The sequence below is a fragment of the Corvus brachyrhynchos genome, unplaced genomic scaffold (genome assembly GCF_000691975.1).
Source record: "Corvus brachyrhynchos isolate BGI_N302 unplaced genomic scaffold, ASM69197v1 scaffold106, whole genome shotgun sequence".
Classification (NCBI taxonomy): Eukaryota; Metazoa; Chordata; class Aves; order Passeriformes; family Corvidae; genus Corvus; species Corvus brachyrhynchos.
This window is the reverse complement of record NW_008238834.1, coordinates 4,293,495-4,309,961: the sequence shown is the minus strand read 5'-3', so window position 1 is coordinate 4,309,961 and position 16,467 is coordinate 4,293,495. Positions and strand designations below refer to the sequence as shown.

Genomic DNA, 16,467 nt, shown 5'->3' with positions numbered 1-16,467 from the left:
CAGGGCAGGGATGGAGACAGCCTGTGGGAGCGGAGCTCGGGAGGGCTTCTGCGGGTCACCGAGAGCTTCCCGCGGGGTTCTTCTTTCGTACACCTAAAAACTCTGCACGCTGAAGGTGGAGCTCCGTTCCGTGCTCCTGGAGCCGGTGCGTCCCCAGGTTCACATGGTGGTGCCGCATCGGGGAGGTGAACGAAGCCTCCTCATCCTGCGGGGATGTCCTGCCCGGATTAGCAGGTGTGAGGTGTTATCCTTACCTTCAGTCTTCCTCCTGTTTCGCTTGAGGGCTCAGAAGAATTCTAGATTGCATCGTAAAGTCTTCTAACTGAGTGCTCCCGCAGGAGCAGGGCTTAATGCCTCTGGCAGCCATACACTGTAAGGCTCCTGGGAGGATTTTTTTTAATTTTTTTTTTGCATATATTTTCTTAATGGAAAAGGATGACACTTATTTTTCCATTCGTCATTTGATGTAGGATCTCAAATAAATTCGGGTACAAGCTAGTTTTAGTCGAGGAGGATGGGATCTGAAATTGCTTGAGAAGCAGTTCGGCTTTAGCCCACTTGTACATTTTTGAAATATTCTGAAGGGAATACTTATTCCCATTTGGCTTGTTGAAATCCCACATAAATAGCTTGGGCTTCAAGAAAACTGTTGTTTAGTGCACAAAAAGGTCCTGAAACAGTCAGATGGGAAAGCTCTGCTTCCAGATCATCATTCCTTGAATCCCCCTCCTTCCTGCTGCCGGCTCTGTTGGTGTACAGGCTGTGTCTTGGAAAACAAGAGCTCTTAAGGAGGAAAGGCATTGGCCAGGCATCAGAGTAAGTCACCCAAGGAGGATTGTGGTGGAGTCACCATCTCTGGAGGTGTTCAAGAGGTGTCTGGATGTGGCACTTGGGGATTGTGGTGGTGCTGGGTTGATGGTTGGACTAGATGATCTTAAAGGTCCCTTCCAACCTTGGTCATTCTGTCAAAGGAAAAAATAAGACACACAGGCTTTTGCTGAAATTATTAATTATATTTATAAATGTAAATGAACTACATTTAGGCACTGGACCTACTGAAATTAACATATAATCTAATATGTAATCCAGAGGTTGCAGTCTCAAAATTGAAGGGAGACGTTTTAATTGCCAAGAGGCCCAACTCTCTTTCCTTTTTATCAGAAGTTATTTCATGAGGGCTGAGAATTTGGCCTAATTAGCTTATAATGCTTCCCCAATGAATTTTAATATCACTCTTCTAAAGTTTGTCTCAAAGTGAAATAGAAACTAAGATTAAATTTTGCTAAATTGAAAGCCTATTAATGGAATAAGTTTTGGATAAAAAATTCTCTTCTTACTAGTAATGGCACATAGTTTCAAGATAATTACATGCAAAGTATGAGTGGGCAGAAAAGCAGCAGAAATATCAAGATATTAAGAGAGTTAATAAAATACTTCATGATAATGTTCAACAACTGAACTGTGTGTTGAAATTTAATTATGAAACATTATCTGATCTCTTGATCTAAACTTGTTTCATCAGTTACTTTAAATTGAACTACTGCAAACATGCTAGTCTGTCTTGTATTGTTTTCCATGCTATTAAAAGGGTGTTACATGATACCTGTCACCGTGGATGTTGTTCTCAGCATTTAACTAATGCAGATATGGGGATAGGTACACTAATATTACTTGCCCAGTATGAGATCAGCTCTTAATGACAAAATTGCATGTCACTCTGTGTCTCTCTCTTAACCTTTGGTCTCCAATTTGTTGCATCATGGTGAAATGAGAAGCAGTTCCTACAGACAGACTATTTCCTCTTCAATGTAAATCTAAGTAATTTATTTGATTACAGCATTCATCACAGCAATAAAAGAAATTTAAAGGGAAAAAAAAAGAGATTTGTTTTGCCTTCTATAATATTTGGAGGATATCTCTTTAACTCATTGACATAAATGTTGAAAAGGAAAAAAAATAAGGGTCTTTTTTGTGAGTGTGGTGCTTCCTGAGAGCTGTGCATCAAACATTCAGAATAGAAATGATCCTTTCTGAAAAGATGGTATAAAAAGAAAAAGCTGAGCTCTTAACTCTTCATTTTTTCTTCTTTCTTCTTCTTTCATTCATTACTCCCTTCTCCTTTCTTGTTTATGTCAGTCTTATTTAAGAAAAAAACCTTTTTAAGCAAAATGTATGAATTGTTCCTATCCTTTCTGTCTAAAATACTCAAATACTTTGGTGCCATTGAAATGCTTGTTTTCTTTGATTTGTCAAAAAACCTTCAAAATTATGTGTTTCATACTTTTTATGGCTGCTACAGACAGTAAGTAAGTTACAGCAAATCTTTTCCCTCCTTTCATTTAACTCTCTCCATGAACAGTTGAACTCGATGATCTTAGAGGTATGTTCCAACTTCAGCAATTCTATGATTCTATTTCCCCACCTCTGCTGAGTTACAATGACAGTGCAAATATTTGTGGTTAACTTGGTTGCTTAATGAAGCAGAATCAGTCTGTGTCATATGATGTTTCTTTGTGAATCTAATTAACTTTACAGGAATGGCTGCACTGGCTCACTGTAAAAGTCTGCCTGGACCAGTGCGCTCAGCTGCAAAGAGATGTGGATTCTGGGTGTGGAAGGCAGGGAGCAAAGTCTTGGCAAAAAAATTCTTGAGACTGGGGATGGGGAAGCCCAGCAGCTGCTCTTTCCATTTCTGGGTTGGAGCACCACCGGGATGTGTCTACTGGGTTTTTGGATGCCTTCAAGAAATAATAAATGCTATGAGGTCTTCCCTACCAGGTCACTGGAGAGGTTTATTGTTTTGGATTTTTTTACCCAAAACTTGGAATCGTATTTAAAAAAAAAAAATCTCTCTCTATACTTCCTGTTCTTTCTGGAGGAAAGTGTGCTGGGTGCTTTTAGCCTGTTCTTGAGGGGCGAGCAGCAGCAATGGCGTGTGCTGGTATTTAGGGAAGAATAAGAATCAGGGTAGCCTATGATATCTACCCAGAATGCTCTCCCAATATCTACTATTTTAGTTCATGGAGGGATAAGCTACCCTGAGCCAGATGTGGTATTTAGTAACCCACAATGAGCTTCTTTCATGAACTTGCTTAATATGTAATCCTTGACTTGGTGTACATTTAGCATCCACAATATGCTCTGCTGGTGTTTTCAGAGCCCTTTGCAAGGTTGCTATTTGTTACATGAACAACTGCAGTTTACTAATCTTGACCTAATCCAATGTTTATTCTATGCTCTAGACTTTGTATTGGAAGAAATACTAAGGCTGAATGGTGTGTCCACCTCTTTTGTGTTACTTTTGCTTCTAGGAAGCTCTTGTGTGTTCCACCAGCTGTTGCAGAGAGTCCCGCTTAGGTAATTTTTCTTGTCCAGAAGCCTTTTCATACCCTTGGTCATCACAGAAGTAAGGCTGAGGATGTGCATAAGAAACAAAAGGGTCTGAAAAGAGAGACTAGATGAAAAAGCAGATGTGTGATTTCCACATTAAGAATTAAAATTGTGTGAAAGTTGAGTGGAAGGTTTTGCAGTTAGGAGATTTTTCTGAGCATATTATCGCTGTTCAACAAATGTTAATTACAGAGATTAAGTATTGATAGCAGAGTCAAATATATCCAAGTTCTAGGTCTAAACTATCATTTAATAGAAGCATTTTGTCTGTCAGCTGCTTCACCTGGTATTTTGGCTCATCCTTCTGCCTTTCCACCCCTTCGTCCCTGATTCCAGCTGGCATCTGTTGCCTCTGTCAAGCTATACCAAGTGCAGTGCAGTATCAGTCAGAGTGACAGTCACTCTTTTTGAGATGCTGAGAGTGTCACAAAGGTTTCTGGAATTTCTCCAAAAATAACTCCAGTGCTGTGATCCAAGGGGAAAACATTTGAGGAGTCATGAGTTAAAGAAGGGATTCTGAACATGTGTCTTCACTTGGGTCTCTTGGAGGGCCTCAGACTGCAAGTTATTCCCTGTTTGCATTCAATGACCTCATGAATAAAAATGGTTACTGCTTTCCCAGGTGGTCCCTGCCACAGGGTAGATGCTGAAGTGTGAAAAATAAAGGCTCTCAGAGAACGTAGTGGAGCCTATAGAAGAAAGAGATGTTCTTTCTCCATACTGAAAATTAAAATTAGCACTGTTTTGACTTTCTAGCAACTTCCAGTGTCCATGGCTGAGGAAGAGGCAAAAACATGAGTTCTCTAGAGCATTGTAAGACAATAATAGCAGGTCAAAGGATAACGCAGAGAAATTTAATGGAACATAAATAAAATGCAGTCAGTCTGTGAAATGTTATAAACACAAGAAAACAAACCTCGATATATTTATTTAAAACTGCATCTCACTCACTATATGAGTGGGCACTGACACGTGTTTGAGAGAGTACTGAGGGACTTTACTCAGCAGACACAGTACTCCTTGCATTCCCAGGTCCAAAGTGCTTTATACTTGAAGAACACAAATTAAAAACTCCAACTAAGCATTGAAAAGTACATTTTTGGCTGTTGGGCTGTTGATTTCTGCTGGGCTTTTGTTCCCTGTTTTCTATGATCAAAGTCACTGTACCGCCACTTGTGCTGTATGTCCTTCCCTTGTTTTTTATCATAGTCGATAAGTTGCAACAATTCTAGCCAAGTCTTTGTGGAGTTTTCAGCTCTTTCTGCACTAGTTTTAATCAGGAGTATTGCCAGACACTGTGATTCCATAAAGTCGAAAACTGAAATGCAAAAATAAATGTTGATGGGTATTCTTAATAAGGAGAGCTGAAGGCCTCCAGTCTTTCAAACAAATGTAATTAATTCTGCTGAACCTAAGGATGTACATATTTGCCTTCTCCTTTTGTTAAGAGTTTGTATCTATCTGAAAATGTGTATGTACAAATATGGAAGAAAATGAAATGTGCTCAATGCTTGGCTGAAGGTCTAAAATAGTGTTTTAAAACGTACCCAGAAAACAAGAAGCAGCACATTTAGTCAGTTGTTTGGCATGAAAAGTAAGCTGTTATCAGTTTTCTTATCAGCTGATGCCTCTGCCAGTTTGGTTGGCTGGTGGAGCAATTTCAAAATCAACATAATTCTCATGGGATGGGAATATGTTACCACTATTAAACCTTTTGCATTAGAGATGTTAGCTCACATTTAAGGAAGAACTCAAAAGAGGGAAAAACCCCAGTGTCTGTGAGATACAAGGCCAAGTCAAGGTTCGAGCAACTCGTGTCTGATGCCAGCTCTACGTTAGCACATACTAAGACAGGTCTTGCAGGCCTCAGTTTACACCCACTCACTTGACTATGCTTGGCACAGGCTGGAAATTGTTGTGAAATACTGTCTTTTAACTCCCCATTATTCATAATTAAAAAGCAAACCAAAGCCTAGTTCAATATTTAGTGATACCCTAAAATAGTCAGAGTGAGGATTAAGGATTAAATAAACCTTGCAAAACTGAGCAATTTACAAGGACGCTAAAATGACTGCTGCTGCCATCATCTCCTCCTTTAGGCACCCATATTAAAGTCAGTCTCGACCTGCCTAATCCTGTAGTATTTGTAACTGACTTTTCAAGCTTTATCAAAGTGCAAGGCTGCTTTACTAAGGGACTGAATCACAGCTGCATGGCAGGGGAGTCTGCACGCAGCAAGCAGTTGGGATTTTCCAGGAGGCCAGTTTGATTTCCTGCTCTCCTGTTAAGTGCATGCTGCTGAGAAACATGTAAACATCTTCCCTCAGATTTATTACATCGATACAAACTGCCTGACCCCTGAAGTCCTGTGATGCAGGGCCTATTATGTATGATCTCCAGGGAATATCACACTTCTGGGCTGAAAACATTCCTTGGCAGTGTTTTACCCATGGGCTGCAGAGAAAAGTAGGAAAAGCAACCATGTGCTGCCACCTTTGATTTTTTATCCTTTTTTTTTTTTTTTTAAAGGTGGAAAGTTTACTATCTAGTATATCAAAGGTTTGGGAAAACAGTGATCTCTGAGGAGTTGCTGCTCAGAGCACAAAAACAAAAAAGAGCTGTGTGGAGGGGTTTTTTTCCCCCCCAGTATTACTTTTCAGTATTTCATGATAATTTTAAGCTGCATTTTGAGAGGCATTTACTTTTTGCCTCTGTATTGTTCCTAGTTTCTGCAATAGTGTTTCTGAGTTACTGTAATCCTAAATCATTTTTCAAAGGAGGAAGTTATCTAAAAATGACAGTAGGGTTTTGAAAAATTAAGTAAGAAGCCAAAATAGGAGCATGGGTGCATAAGCAGTACCAGTGGAGGATTAACTGCTGATATCTAAAATGTTCTTGACTATACTTTGATTGTTACTCACTGGTTATTTGGATTTACATTGTCTGAATGCCTTTGCATTTGTTGTTGTTTGAAAATCACCAGGAACATCCCAAATAATAGATTAATAACACTTCAGACAAGAAAAGACCACGAGAAACATGTGATGACAAGATTTCAGATATTTTCCAGCTTTTGGATCGAATGCAGGTGTCAGGACACAAAGGCATGCTGTTAGTGATGCCCTGTGCCAGGATGGGGCTGCCGTGCTGGATTCGTTTCTCCAGATACGACAGTGATCCTAGAAACAAGCGATCTAAAGATAGTCCCTAGGTCAGCAGTGAAACAGATCCTTGCTCCAGAGTGTAGGGATACCACCTCTGTGACATCCCTTAGCTGCTGAGCTAGTGTAACAAGCTGCTTTCATGATGTGAAATGCTTCGGTCATCTGATCACTGTGCCATAAAGATGGGTTTATTTGCTTAAAGAACAAGCAGAAACAAGTGTAAAATGTTGCACATCACCTTTATCTCCAGCAACAGAGGGGAGAAGAAAAGGCAGCAGGCAGACAGCCCCTGGCAGCACTCGACACAGACATGGTCCTCTTTGGAGGTTTCTTGTGCAGCCTCAGTAGCTCTTTGGCTTCATTTTGACCTCTGCATGTGTAGCCTTAGAACAGGGTAAATGGGTCATGTAAAATAAATCACTGCTTTTCAGTAGTGCTTCACGGGGCATTACAGATCCCTGTGGCTGTAAGACTATTAAATGTGTGCATGAGCCTATGAAAATAGTTTTTAATCATAAGCTTAATCTGGTGTAGAACTTGGAGACTGTTATATATGAACCCCAAGGGAGAGAAGATTAGGTTCTGAGATTTTGGCTGCAAAATGCTAAGGCTAAGTCATCAGAATTTTAAGCTGTTTCAGTGACCAAAGTTATTTTTATTTTTAGAAGTGAATTATTGATGACACATCCCTACAGCCCTCGGCACGCAACCTCAGCTGTCACATTCCTCCCTGGCTAGCTACAAAAAACATCTGATGCTCTTATATGGTCTCCTGGCAGGGGCTGTTGGCTTTGTAGCCTCTCAGTGGTTAAGAGGTTTATCCCCACTTGCAGGTTAACTGGTGTCCTGCAATAAAAAAAAAACAAACAGGCAAACTGGAACTTGAAAGGTTGTCATTATACTCAAACATTCTTGGATATTCTTTCTCAGTAACACATCTTCCTGGGTAGGTATCTTTACATGAGTACAGTTCCATCTCACCCTCTACTCAGAGGGAGCACCCAAGACCGACAAGGCAAAAAACAGCTACACCCCACATTTCAGCTGGCTGCTCAAAAAGCGAGAGCAGCAGTAGAGAGTATTTTTGAAGTGGACAATTTCCTCTCAAGGAGGATGCCAAGTTCACTTCTATGTAGCTCATATTTACGATTTTTAAATCACTACTTCCAGCAAGAATCCAGCTGGCACACCTGCCAATTACTCAGTGTAACATACCAGCACCTAACATTTACAGAGAAAACAGGATCAGGAAAAGAAGGGTTTAGGGATCCAGTGTTCTAACAGAAGTAAACTGATCTCTGACTGTTAACACCATTTAGACACTCAAAGGAAAAAATATCTTTGATTGTGTCCTTTGTGCAGGCTGCTTGCATGTATGCACACAGTATTGAATTGCAGAGGTGACAAGATTAGTCTAAAGAAGTGACAGCATAACTTGTTCTCCAGCCTAATGTTTCATAGCAACATTTCAACAAGACAGTGTTTCCTAAATCTCCACTCTCTTGTCTTTGGCACATGGGCACTGCTGGTGAAAACTTCCACGCATACTTGTAAACTACTTACTAGAACTTTGCAGGTGTCATACGGAGAAATACCTCAGCAGCCATTACTGAACAGCACCAAGGTAGTTAAAAACAAAACTTTCAAAAAAAGGAGCAGCTGTGGCAACCTAAAGTAGTGTAGAACATAATGTCGGTAGGAGAAAAAGAAAAACTGAGGCTAAGTTTGTTAGCAGCTAAAACACAGAACTGGGAAAAGAATGGTTAAAAACTCAATTTTAATTAAGCCCATAAGTGGAAAAAAACACCCTGGAATAAAAAAATAGTCCAAGTACGCCAACTGAGTATACGTTGTCAAGTTATTTACAAACCTGAAGCCAGAGTATTTTTCAGAGTTGCCATAGGGGAACACAAGCAATATTAAGTAACCAAGCCTTCATGCTACTACACACAAAATGAGACAAACCCACCTTGCAGAATAAGCTGTCAGAGCCTTTACAATCCTTTGTGCTCAATTCCTACTCCTTGGGGTCTTAAGTCGTGTGATATAGCTGAGAGCAAGCTTTCTGGATAACAGGTCATTAACTGATAAATACATAGGCAAAGTAAATTCTCCTTCTACTTTCTAACTTGCAGTAACCAAGAGAATGAGGCACACAGAAGAGCATCAACATATTAAGAACTAACAGAACAATCTTCCTGTTTTCTTTGTATTTGAGACATCATCAGCACAACTGGTTCTGAAAGACTGTGCTTGGTTAAAAGCCATCTTACCAATACAGCTGAGGAAGATGTATTTTAAAAAGTGAGAGCAACTTCAGCACCTGTAGGGTTTTACCTACTTAATTCTCAGAACGACTTGACTCACATTCTCACATGCAAATTAATTAGGTGTAGAAAAATAAAGCTTTATTTAAGTTTTCTGGCCATGTATTGCTGTTAATTAGTGCCAGCACAGATTCCTTTGCAGAAGCCTTCAGCAGAAGGCAAAAAATATGCCTAATTCCCATTTACTGCCAGCATAAAGACTTAGCTAAGAAAGAATGCAGAGTTTTGACATGAAAGTACTGCTAGAAAACCCATCAGTATTAAAAGGATGCAAAAGCTGGGCATGGTATCTGCTTAAGAATCAGATGTTCCTTGCTGGCCATGAGGCAGTTTTAACAGTCTTCCCTAACGACTTCTTTGGTTAACTACTCACACAGTAGTCAGATCCCACTTCAAAAACTTGAGATGAAAGACTTCTGCAGCTGCATTTTTAAAGATGCCAGCAGATGCTGCTAGGAGCATTTCAGAACCCTGTGACACTGAACAAAACACTACGAAAATGAATTTTCTAGCTTGACTTGCAACTGCAAGAAAAATACAGTGAACACACCTGCTTTTGTAAATGTGTAATAGAAATGTCATTCTTCACAAAAGATATTGAGGTATTTTATCTATATAGCAATCTTTATTTCAAAATGGCATTTATTACAAAAATGTAAAAATCCAGCAAAACCAGAAACATTGAGATTATTTTCCTGGACTATCAACTCCAGGGAATGTTTGTCCTGTAGCCTTTCCCTCACAATATTTTCCCCGCTTCCAGTCTGATTACAGGTGCAAATGTGCCTAAACGGCCTGGAATAGATAAATATATTGAAAAAGACAAAAGCTTTGGAGCTAAATGCATGCAACAAGTTCTATCAGGAAGAAACCGTTAAAAAGAAACGTAAGTGTCGAGATAATCCGTATCCAGGCATTTGCTCAGTCATCCTTGTCTTTCGCTCCGTGTTTCAGGATGCGCGTGAATTCGATGTAGTTGAAGTTGCCCTTTTTGTCGATGGGGGCCTCTCTGTACAGCTCATCCACCTCCTCATCCGTGAACCTGTCTCCCATCGTGGTCAGCAGCTCCCGCAGGTAGTCTTCTTGGATGAACCCTGGAGCACAGTGCAGGAGGGCAGAAGAGGAGTTTTTACATTTATCTGCTAATACATGGGTGATAATTTCTTTGAGTTCTTTCCCTCAATTAAAGATACTTACAGTCCTTGTCTGCCAAATGAAAACGCCATTAAAGACTATTACTAAAACTGCCAATTACAAGGATTCAATCAAACCAGGCATCTTAGTTTGAAAGGTCCCACTACTTCAAGTGAAGACCATTTTATGATTTCCCTCTGCTGTTCCAAATATAAAAATTTGTAAGTATTCATACTGGACATCCTTCCCAACAGCAGGGCTACACTCCCAGTAGTACAAAGAGCCTTCTAGCAACTCTGCATTTAAAAAATCACAAAGGGGAACAGTTTGCCTTGAGCATTCCTATTGAAAACCACAAAAAAAAAAAAAAAAAAGTCATGGAACTTGACTACTAACACTCAACAAGGGCATGAAACACAGGAAAGTTTACAACATTTCAAATTGATCTTAAACCAGGGTAAAACTCAGATTTACTGGTTGCAAAGAATAAATTTTTGGCATTGTTTATTAAACAAAAGGGCTTGTCTAACTTGTGGTTGCTTCTATCAGCACTGTGAGTCACACAAGAATTTTCTTGCATTCATTTTCTTCTTCTTTTAGTGCAGCTTAACAGAGGAAAGGTGGATACAAGTTGCTGACAGAAAACAAGTTCTTCATAAAAGTGTAACAGCTCACAAGTTCTTCATAAAAGCACAACAGCTTTGAAAACAATGATTCCCCTCATAAAAGTGGCCTCAGAGGTGAATTTTAAGTTAGGAATAAATTAAGGCCCTAGTCCCCAATCAGCAGCTTTTATACCTTCTCCTGTCTTGAACAACAGAACTGAACTGCCAGAAATTTGAAATTTTTACAGAGATTGAAAAGGTAAACTTAGCAGGTGAGGATACAGGCATGATTTTTAGTCTGCAGAAATTAAAATTTTTCAAGTTAAAAAATTCATCACCGCTTCTATAAACACAAGAATTTATTGCTATAAAAGTAAGTAGAAATAATACATATACTCTGTTGTTTCATCCATGTACCTGTTGCTTCTTCATCAAAGCAAGCAAAAGCATTCCTGATTACATCCTCCGGGTCGGTGCCATTTAACTTCTCACCAAACATCGTGAGGACCATCGTGAAGTTGATGGGGCCTGGAGCCTCATTCATCATGGCATCCAGGTATTCATCCGTTGGATTCTTTCCTACAAATAAAGGGATTCATACTTGGCTTAGCTTTCCAATTGAAAAAGTCATGTCAGTACAAACTGAGTGTTAATACAAAAGGAGCATTAATACAAACTGAGACACCTCTCATATGCCAAACTCAGCATTTTGATTTTTACACCACAAATTCGCCTGGCAAGCATAAAGAGCAAAGGGACATTACCAAGGGAGGCGAGCATGTCGTGCAAGTCCTCTTTGTCAATGAAGCCGTCCCTGTTCTGGTCGATCATGTTGAAGGCCTCCTTGAATTCCTGGATCTGCGACTGATCGAACATGGCAAATACATTGGAAGTGGCGCGCTGAGGGCGCTTCTTGGTGGTCTTTGTCTTTGCCCTTTTGCTAGACATGGTGGCTGTTGGTTCTAAGGAGACAGAAACATATCCAAGATTTAGCCTTATTAAACCACATTACAAGTCCTTGGGGGAAGGATGGGTATAGGGACATCAAGTTTCATGTTATCGGCATATACCCCAAAGTGCACATTTACTTCGGTATCTCCTGCTCCATTTTCTTTCATTCAGACTTCACCTGCTATTAAAGCATAATGTCTTTGAAAATTCAGGGACTTCATTCAGGGGCCTATTGGCACTGCAGGCCAATAGCACGCTACATTAAAAAACCAAAATCAAATCATAGCTCTTGAAATGAAACTCACAAAGTGTTTGCATTGCCAATTCAACACTCCACCTGCATCTTCCACAAATTAAGAGTACATACTGAGGAGTTTGGGAGGCACTGTTGACCTACCACATATAAGGATATGTGCTGCTAAACTAGCACAGTAGTTAAATAGATCAGACAGTATGATAAACTAACATTTTGGAGGGAAAAAATGTGTTTTAGGTGCTGAATAGCATTTTGTTAGAATAGCTGCCTTTGAGAAACTGAGAACACTGACTTGGTTCAGAAGCTTCACATTGCTACTCCCTACACAGTGTAAGTACTACACAACACATGCAAATGCCAGCATACTCTCTTTTAAATTAATTACTGGCATAATAGCTACAAAAATGTGAAGACTGTTTCTTTTAAAGTACCAACCCTTAGAAACATTTATATATTTTTATACATTTTCACATATCACAGGTATACCAATGTCATTGTTTCCCCTGAAGCTGTCAAATGAAGAAATAAACATGGTAGATTATAACACTAATACACTCAGGGAAGAAATGAAGCTTTTAAGTTAACTGAATCTATTTAGCTGGGAAGATACATGTAGTGTTCTAACTAAATGTATGACAGTACAAACTCGAAAAGCTGAGTCATTCACTGAAAGGCAAACACAAAGCCCTCAATATTGCTTTTGGATCAAAGTTAGACCCTCTTTAATGTTGTTTCCAAAAGTCTCACAACCTCTGCTTGCATTAGCTAAAACTGAAGTGTAATCCATACTGCTATAATCCTTTATTATGCTCAAAGTGTTATGCAAACCAGATTCCTTCCACCCTTGATTCTGAATTTTTACTGAAAATACTTCAGGCAAATGTCTCTTGACAGAAGACATATTTAAGCTTCACCTGTAATTGCAAGAATATCAATATTCTGAAATTTACACTAAGTATTAGTTTTATAACTTAGAAACAAATTATCTAGTCAGAAATGCAATGCTAATCAAGAGTCATAGCACAGTTCTGTTTCTCAGATTGTTTGCTCAAAGACAGAGTATGCTTAGACTCCCAAAAAGTAAGACTGAAGTCACTAACTGGGATTCACCCATAAAAAAAACGGAGTAAAATTAAGCAAAGTAACTCCCTTACACAACCAACCCAATATGCAGGCAAAAAGCAGTTAGTATTTGGTTTGTTTAACTAAAAGGAAAGACATTTTACCTTGCTTTGTATTAGATACCTGACAGGGTGTACCAAGCATCTGGAGCATAAAAGGAAATTCCATGGTTACGTCCCTCTCAGTCTGTCCACACAGACAGCTACTGACTTCCCCTGCTAATTCCACACTTTTAAATCGTGCATCTACAACGTTCTTCTGACGTAAAAAACAAACCATTATGTCTCGAACTAAAAATAGCCCTGAAATGCAAGTGCGCATCGCTCAGCAATGCAGACGTTCTCTTCATTGCACTCACTAACCACGAGCTACCCGAGATGTCTGGCCTCCACAACACTGCAACAAATAAATGTGAACTCTCGACATCAAGATATTTATGTAGACAGCTGACAACAAAGGTAGTTTGCTTTCAAGCTGCAGCCAAGGGTTGTGCATAACTTCCGTGGTTTTCTTACCTCTGTAAAAACCCTCAGGCAAGCTTCTGCTTAACTCTGGATTATTGATTAAAAGTTCCACTACTCAAAATAGAGCCAAACAGTATCTTTTAATAACTCTTCTCTGAAATAATGCAGTTTTCAGAATATGACCCATTCAAAGTAAACAAAAAAGTTTACTTTGCATGTGCTCAGGCCAAGTGAATTGATTTTTGCCTTTTTGCTTTTATATATTCCCTATATTCTTTACATATATATTTGTAGCTCCATAGCCTATTCGTAGCTAACATTTTACAAAATACATTCCCCAACAGCTCCAAGGCTTGGGGGTCCAAGGCTGGATTCTCTGGGGAACTGAGGTCAAAACAGCTTCCCGAGACACTTTTTCATAAACAAAGTTTAGTTCCTGTCTAAAGGGGGAGGGGGTTCAGAAGAGGGTAGAACCAGGGGGGAATTACCTCATCACCTATGTCTCTAACTGGGGATTCTTGTCAGTTACGCTAATTTGCTGAACATCTAAAACTGTACTCCCTTTATGTTACAGTGTGCATCTTCAGCGCTTTTTCATCCAGCGTGCTGTGCACCATAAGGATCCTAATAAAGGCAATCCCTTTTTATCATCTGACTGTGTCTGGCTTGTAATTTTAAGACCAATGAAAAGGCATCAATGTTGCAAAGGCAGTACTCCCAGCAAGTCACTACTGCAATTCTCTCCCCTAAACTCAATCCTAAGCAAGAGGAGGGAGGTAAAAGCAGACTGCCAACACATTCTTTTTAACTCTGTTCAGAAGATTGACCTATCAGAGTATATTTTACTAGAACAAATGAAAAAAGTGCCAATGCTTGCACTACTATTTTCTAAGTTTCTCTGAACCAGGCTTGGGAATTCCTCCAGTCCCAAAGAGCTGTCAGCCTAGCCACAGAGAAACATCAGATCTCACAGGACTGCAGTGCCTTTCAGCACAGGTTTGGTGCAGCTATGCCTGAAACACTGCACTCAGCTCCAGGAATCTCTGTTAGAAAGAGGGTGGTACATTTTGAAACATGTTCAGAAAACCAGCCATCAATACAGTTAGCCAAAGAGATCAATTTATGATTTAAAAGTTCCAAAAGTATTTGCACTTTGTGTTATCTCTCTGTGTAACAGTGAATGATGTAACGAGCCAGAGCTAAGCTCATTTGAGTCAAGCATCAGACGCCTAATTTTAGAGAAAGTAGAATTTAACCTGATAAATTCACCAAGTCATTAAACAAAAAAAAAAAACCAAACCAAAACCAAACAAACAAAACAAAAAAACCACCCACCACCAAAAAAGCCCCCCAAACCAGCCAACCAAGACCCAACAAAAAGATCCACACCTAAGCCAATGCTTTTATAATTGAAATAGGGTTAGTAGAGGCTGCAAATAGAATTTCAGTAGATAAAAAGTGGGAATACTTCACATTAGGTAGTGCAAGTCATGACATGCAGGTTTAGTCCCTGTTGTTTAATACTATGCTGATACTCTGAATGGTCTGGGCCTTGTTTTGGAAGCTGTCCAAGAAACTTCAAATGTAGGACCTTACCTGTGAGACACACCATAAGATACTTCTGAAAATATAACCTTCCTTTAGGAAGATTTTCACATATTAAAAAAATAATAAATAGGTAGTAGTGCTGCTTTGTGCTGCCTGTACTGTCTATTGCTCAGTCAAGCAACAACAGTGGATATCAAACTACAGAAGCACAGATAGTCATCCTGTGGTCCCTTCCTCTGGGAAAATGATAAACCCTTGGGAGACAAAAAACCTGGGCAACTAAAAATTTTGAGCCAGGCAATAAGCTGTGAAAATTCACAACCCACTAACAGTGGTTTAAGCTGGACCTGTTCAGAAGCAGTGACCAAAAGTTATGCTTTGGAAAACACTCTCATGTTTCAACATTGTGAATATTGTAATAATTGCAGTATCTGTCATTCAAAAAAACCAAACCACCACACAATAAATCCCCACAACCCATAGCCAAGGAAATCTCTAAACTAACTGAGACAGAACATCAAACTCAAAAGTCAACCTCAAAGCTAAATCCCACATTCTGTCCACATAGTCAATTACAGCATCACATACAGTCACACATCCGTCACAATCTGGGCGGCAAGGAAGAGATAAGAGCAAGGTGCTCTCCAGCAGATCTGTGTCAAGGCTCAATAAAGAACAGATTACACTTCATAATAGCAAACGAGCAAAAACCAAACCCTACTCTGTCCCACCCAGTCCTAAAAGCCACTCTAACACACTCCTCACTAGTAAGTTTCTCAAAACCACTTACCTCAAAATCCAGCGCCAGCGAGTCAACAGAGTCTGTCTGCAAAGGAGAAAAACAGGCCCAGAGGTGACCTTATCGCTCTCTACAAACAACTGAAAGGAGGGTGTAGCCTAGTGGGAACTGGCCTCTTCTCCCAAGCAGCAAGCGATAGGATGAGAGGACAGTCTTAAACTGCGCCGGGTTTAGGCTGGACATTAGGAAGAATTTCTTCGCAGAAAGGGTGATTAGACATGGGACTGGGCTGCCCAGGGAGGTGGTGGAGTCACCGTCCCTGGAGGTATTTAAGTGAAGACCGGACGTGCACTCGGTGCCATGGTCCAGTTCACATGGTGGTCGGTCACAGGTTGGACTGGATGATTTCAGAGGTCTTTTCCAACTGATTGATTCTGTGATTCTGAGAGCCCGGGAACCACTGCACGCAGTCCCCTGTGCGGCTATAGTTATTCCAAAACACGCACAGGAAGAGACAGACCCAGTCCCACTACCTCACCCTCTTCCGACCGCAGCACCTCCTAGCCCTACCCTTCCCGTGCTCTAAGAAAGCCGAGGAAACACCCGCAGAGGGCTCGATGTGGCCGGGAGGCAGCCGAACCCTTCCAAGCAAGGGAGACAAATAGTATCTTTTAATACAATTCCCTGCAATGATGCATGAAATGCAGCTCGTCCCCGCGGGCATCATCCCCGTCGCACCGGGCCCTGCCCGGCTCACAGGACGGGGT

The 16,467-nt window shown here is 40.3% G+C and overlaps 1 protein-coding gene across 2 annotated transcripts; it reads right to left on the bottom strand.

Moving 5' to 3' along the window:
• Positions 1 to 9,478: 9,478 nt before the first annotated feature.
• Positions 9,479 to 16,182, bottom strand: LOC103618423 (myosin regulatory light chain 2, smooth muscle minor isoform). 2 transcript variants are annotated; one of them, XM_008636824.2, is made up of 4 exons: positions 15,752 to 16,182; positions 11,385 to 11,582; positions 11,038 to 11,199; positions 9,479 to 9,975 (listed from the first exon to the last, which is right to left on the bottom strand). In XM_008636824.2, the coding sequence occupies exons 2-4, from the start codon at positions 11,566 to 11,568 to the stop codon at positions 9,803 to 9,805; spliced, it is 519 nt and encodes a 172-aa protein (XP_008635046.1). In that variant the 5' UTR covers positions 11,569 to 11,582; positions 15,752 to 16,182; the 3' UTR covers positions 9,479 to 9,802. The 2 variants fall into 2 exon arrangements, with proteins under 2 accessions (XP_008635046.1, XP_008635045.1); XM_008636823.2 differs by lacking the exon at positions 15,752 to 16,182 and adding an exon at positions 13,054 to 13,151.
• Positions 16,183 to 16,467: the final 285 nt, after the last annotated feature.

Bases quoted from the DNA above. Each gene is read 5' to 3' on its own strand.
- LOC103618423 (XM_008636823.2), bottom strand. From the start codon at position 13,117: ATGGAATTTCCTTTTATGCTCCAGATGCTTGGTACACCCTGTCAGGTA. The intron at 11,200-11,384 runs GTAATGTCCCTT...CTTTATTTGTAG, and splicing joins CGACATGCTCGCCTCCCTTG to GAAAGAATCCAACGGATGAA. The intron at 9,976-11,037 runs GTACATGGATGA...ACTGTGCTCCAG, and splicing joins CTTTGATGAAGAAGCAACAG to GGTTCATCCAAGAAGACTAC.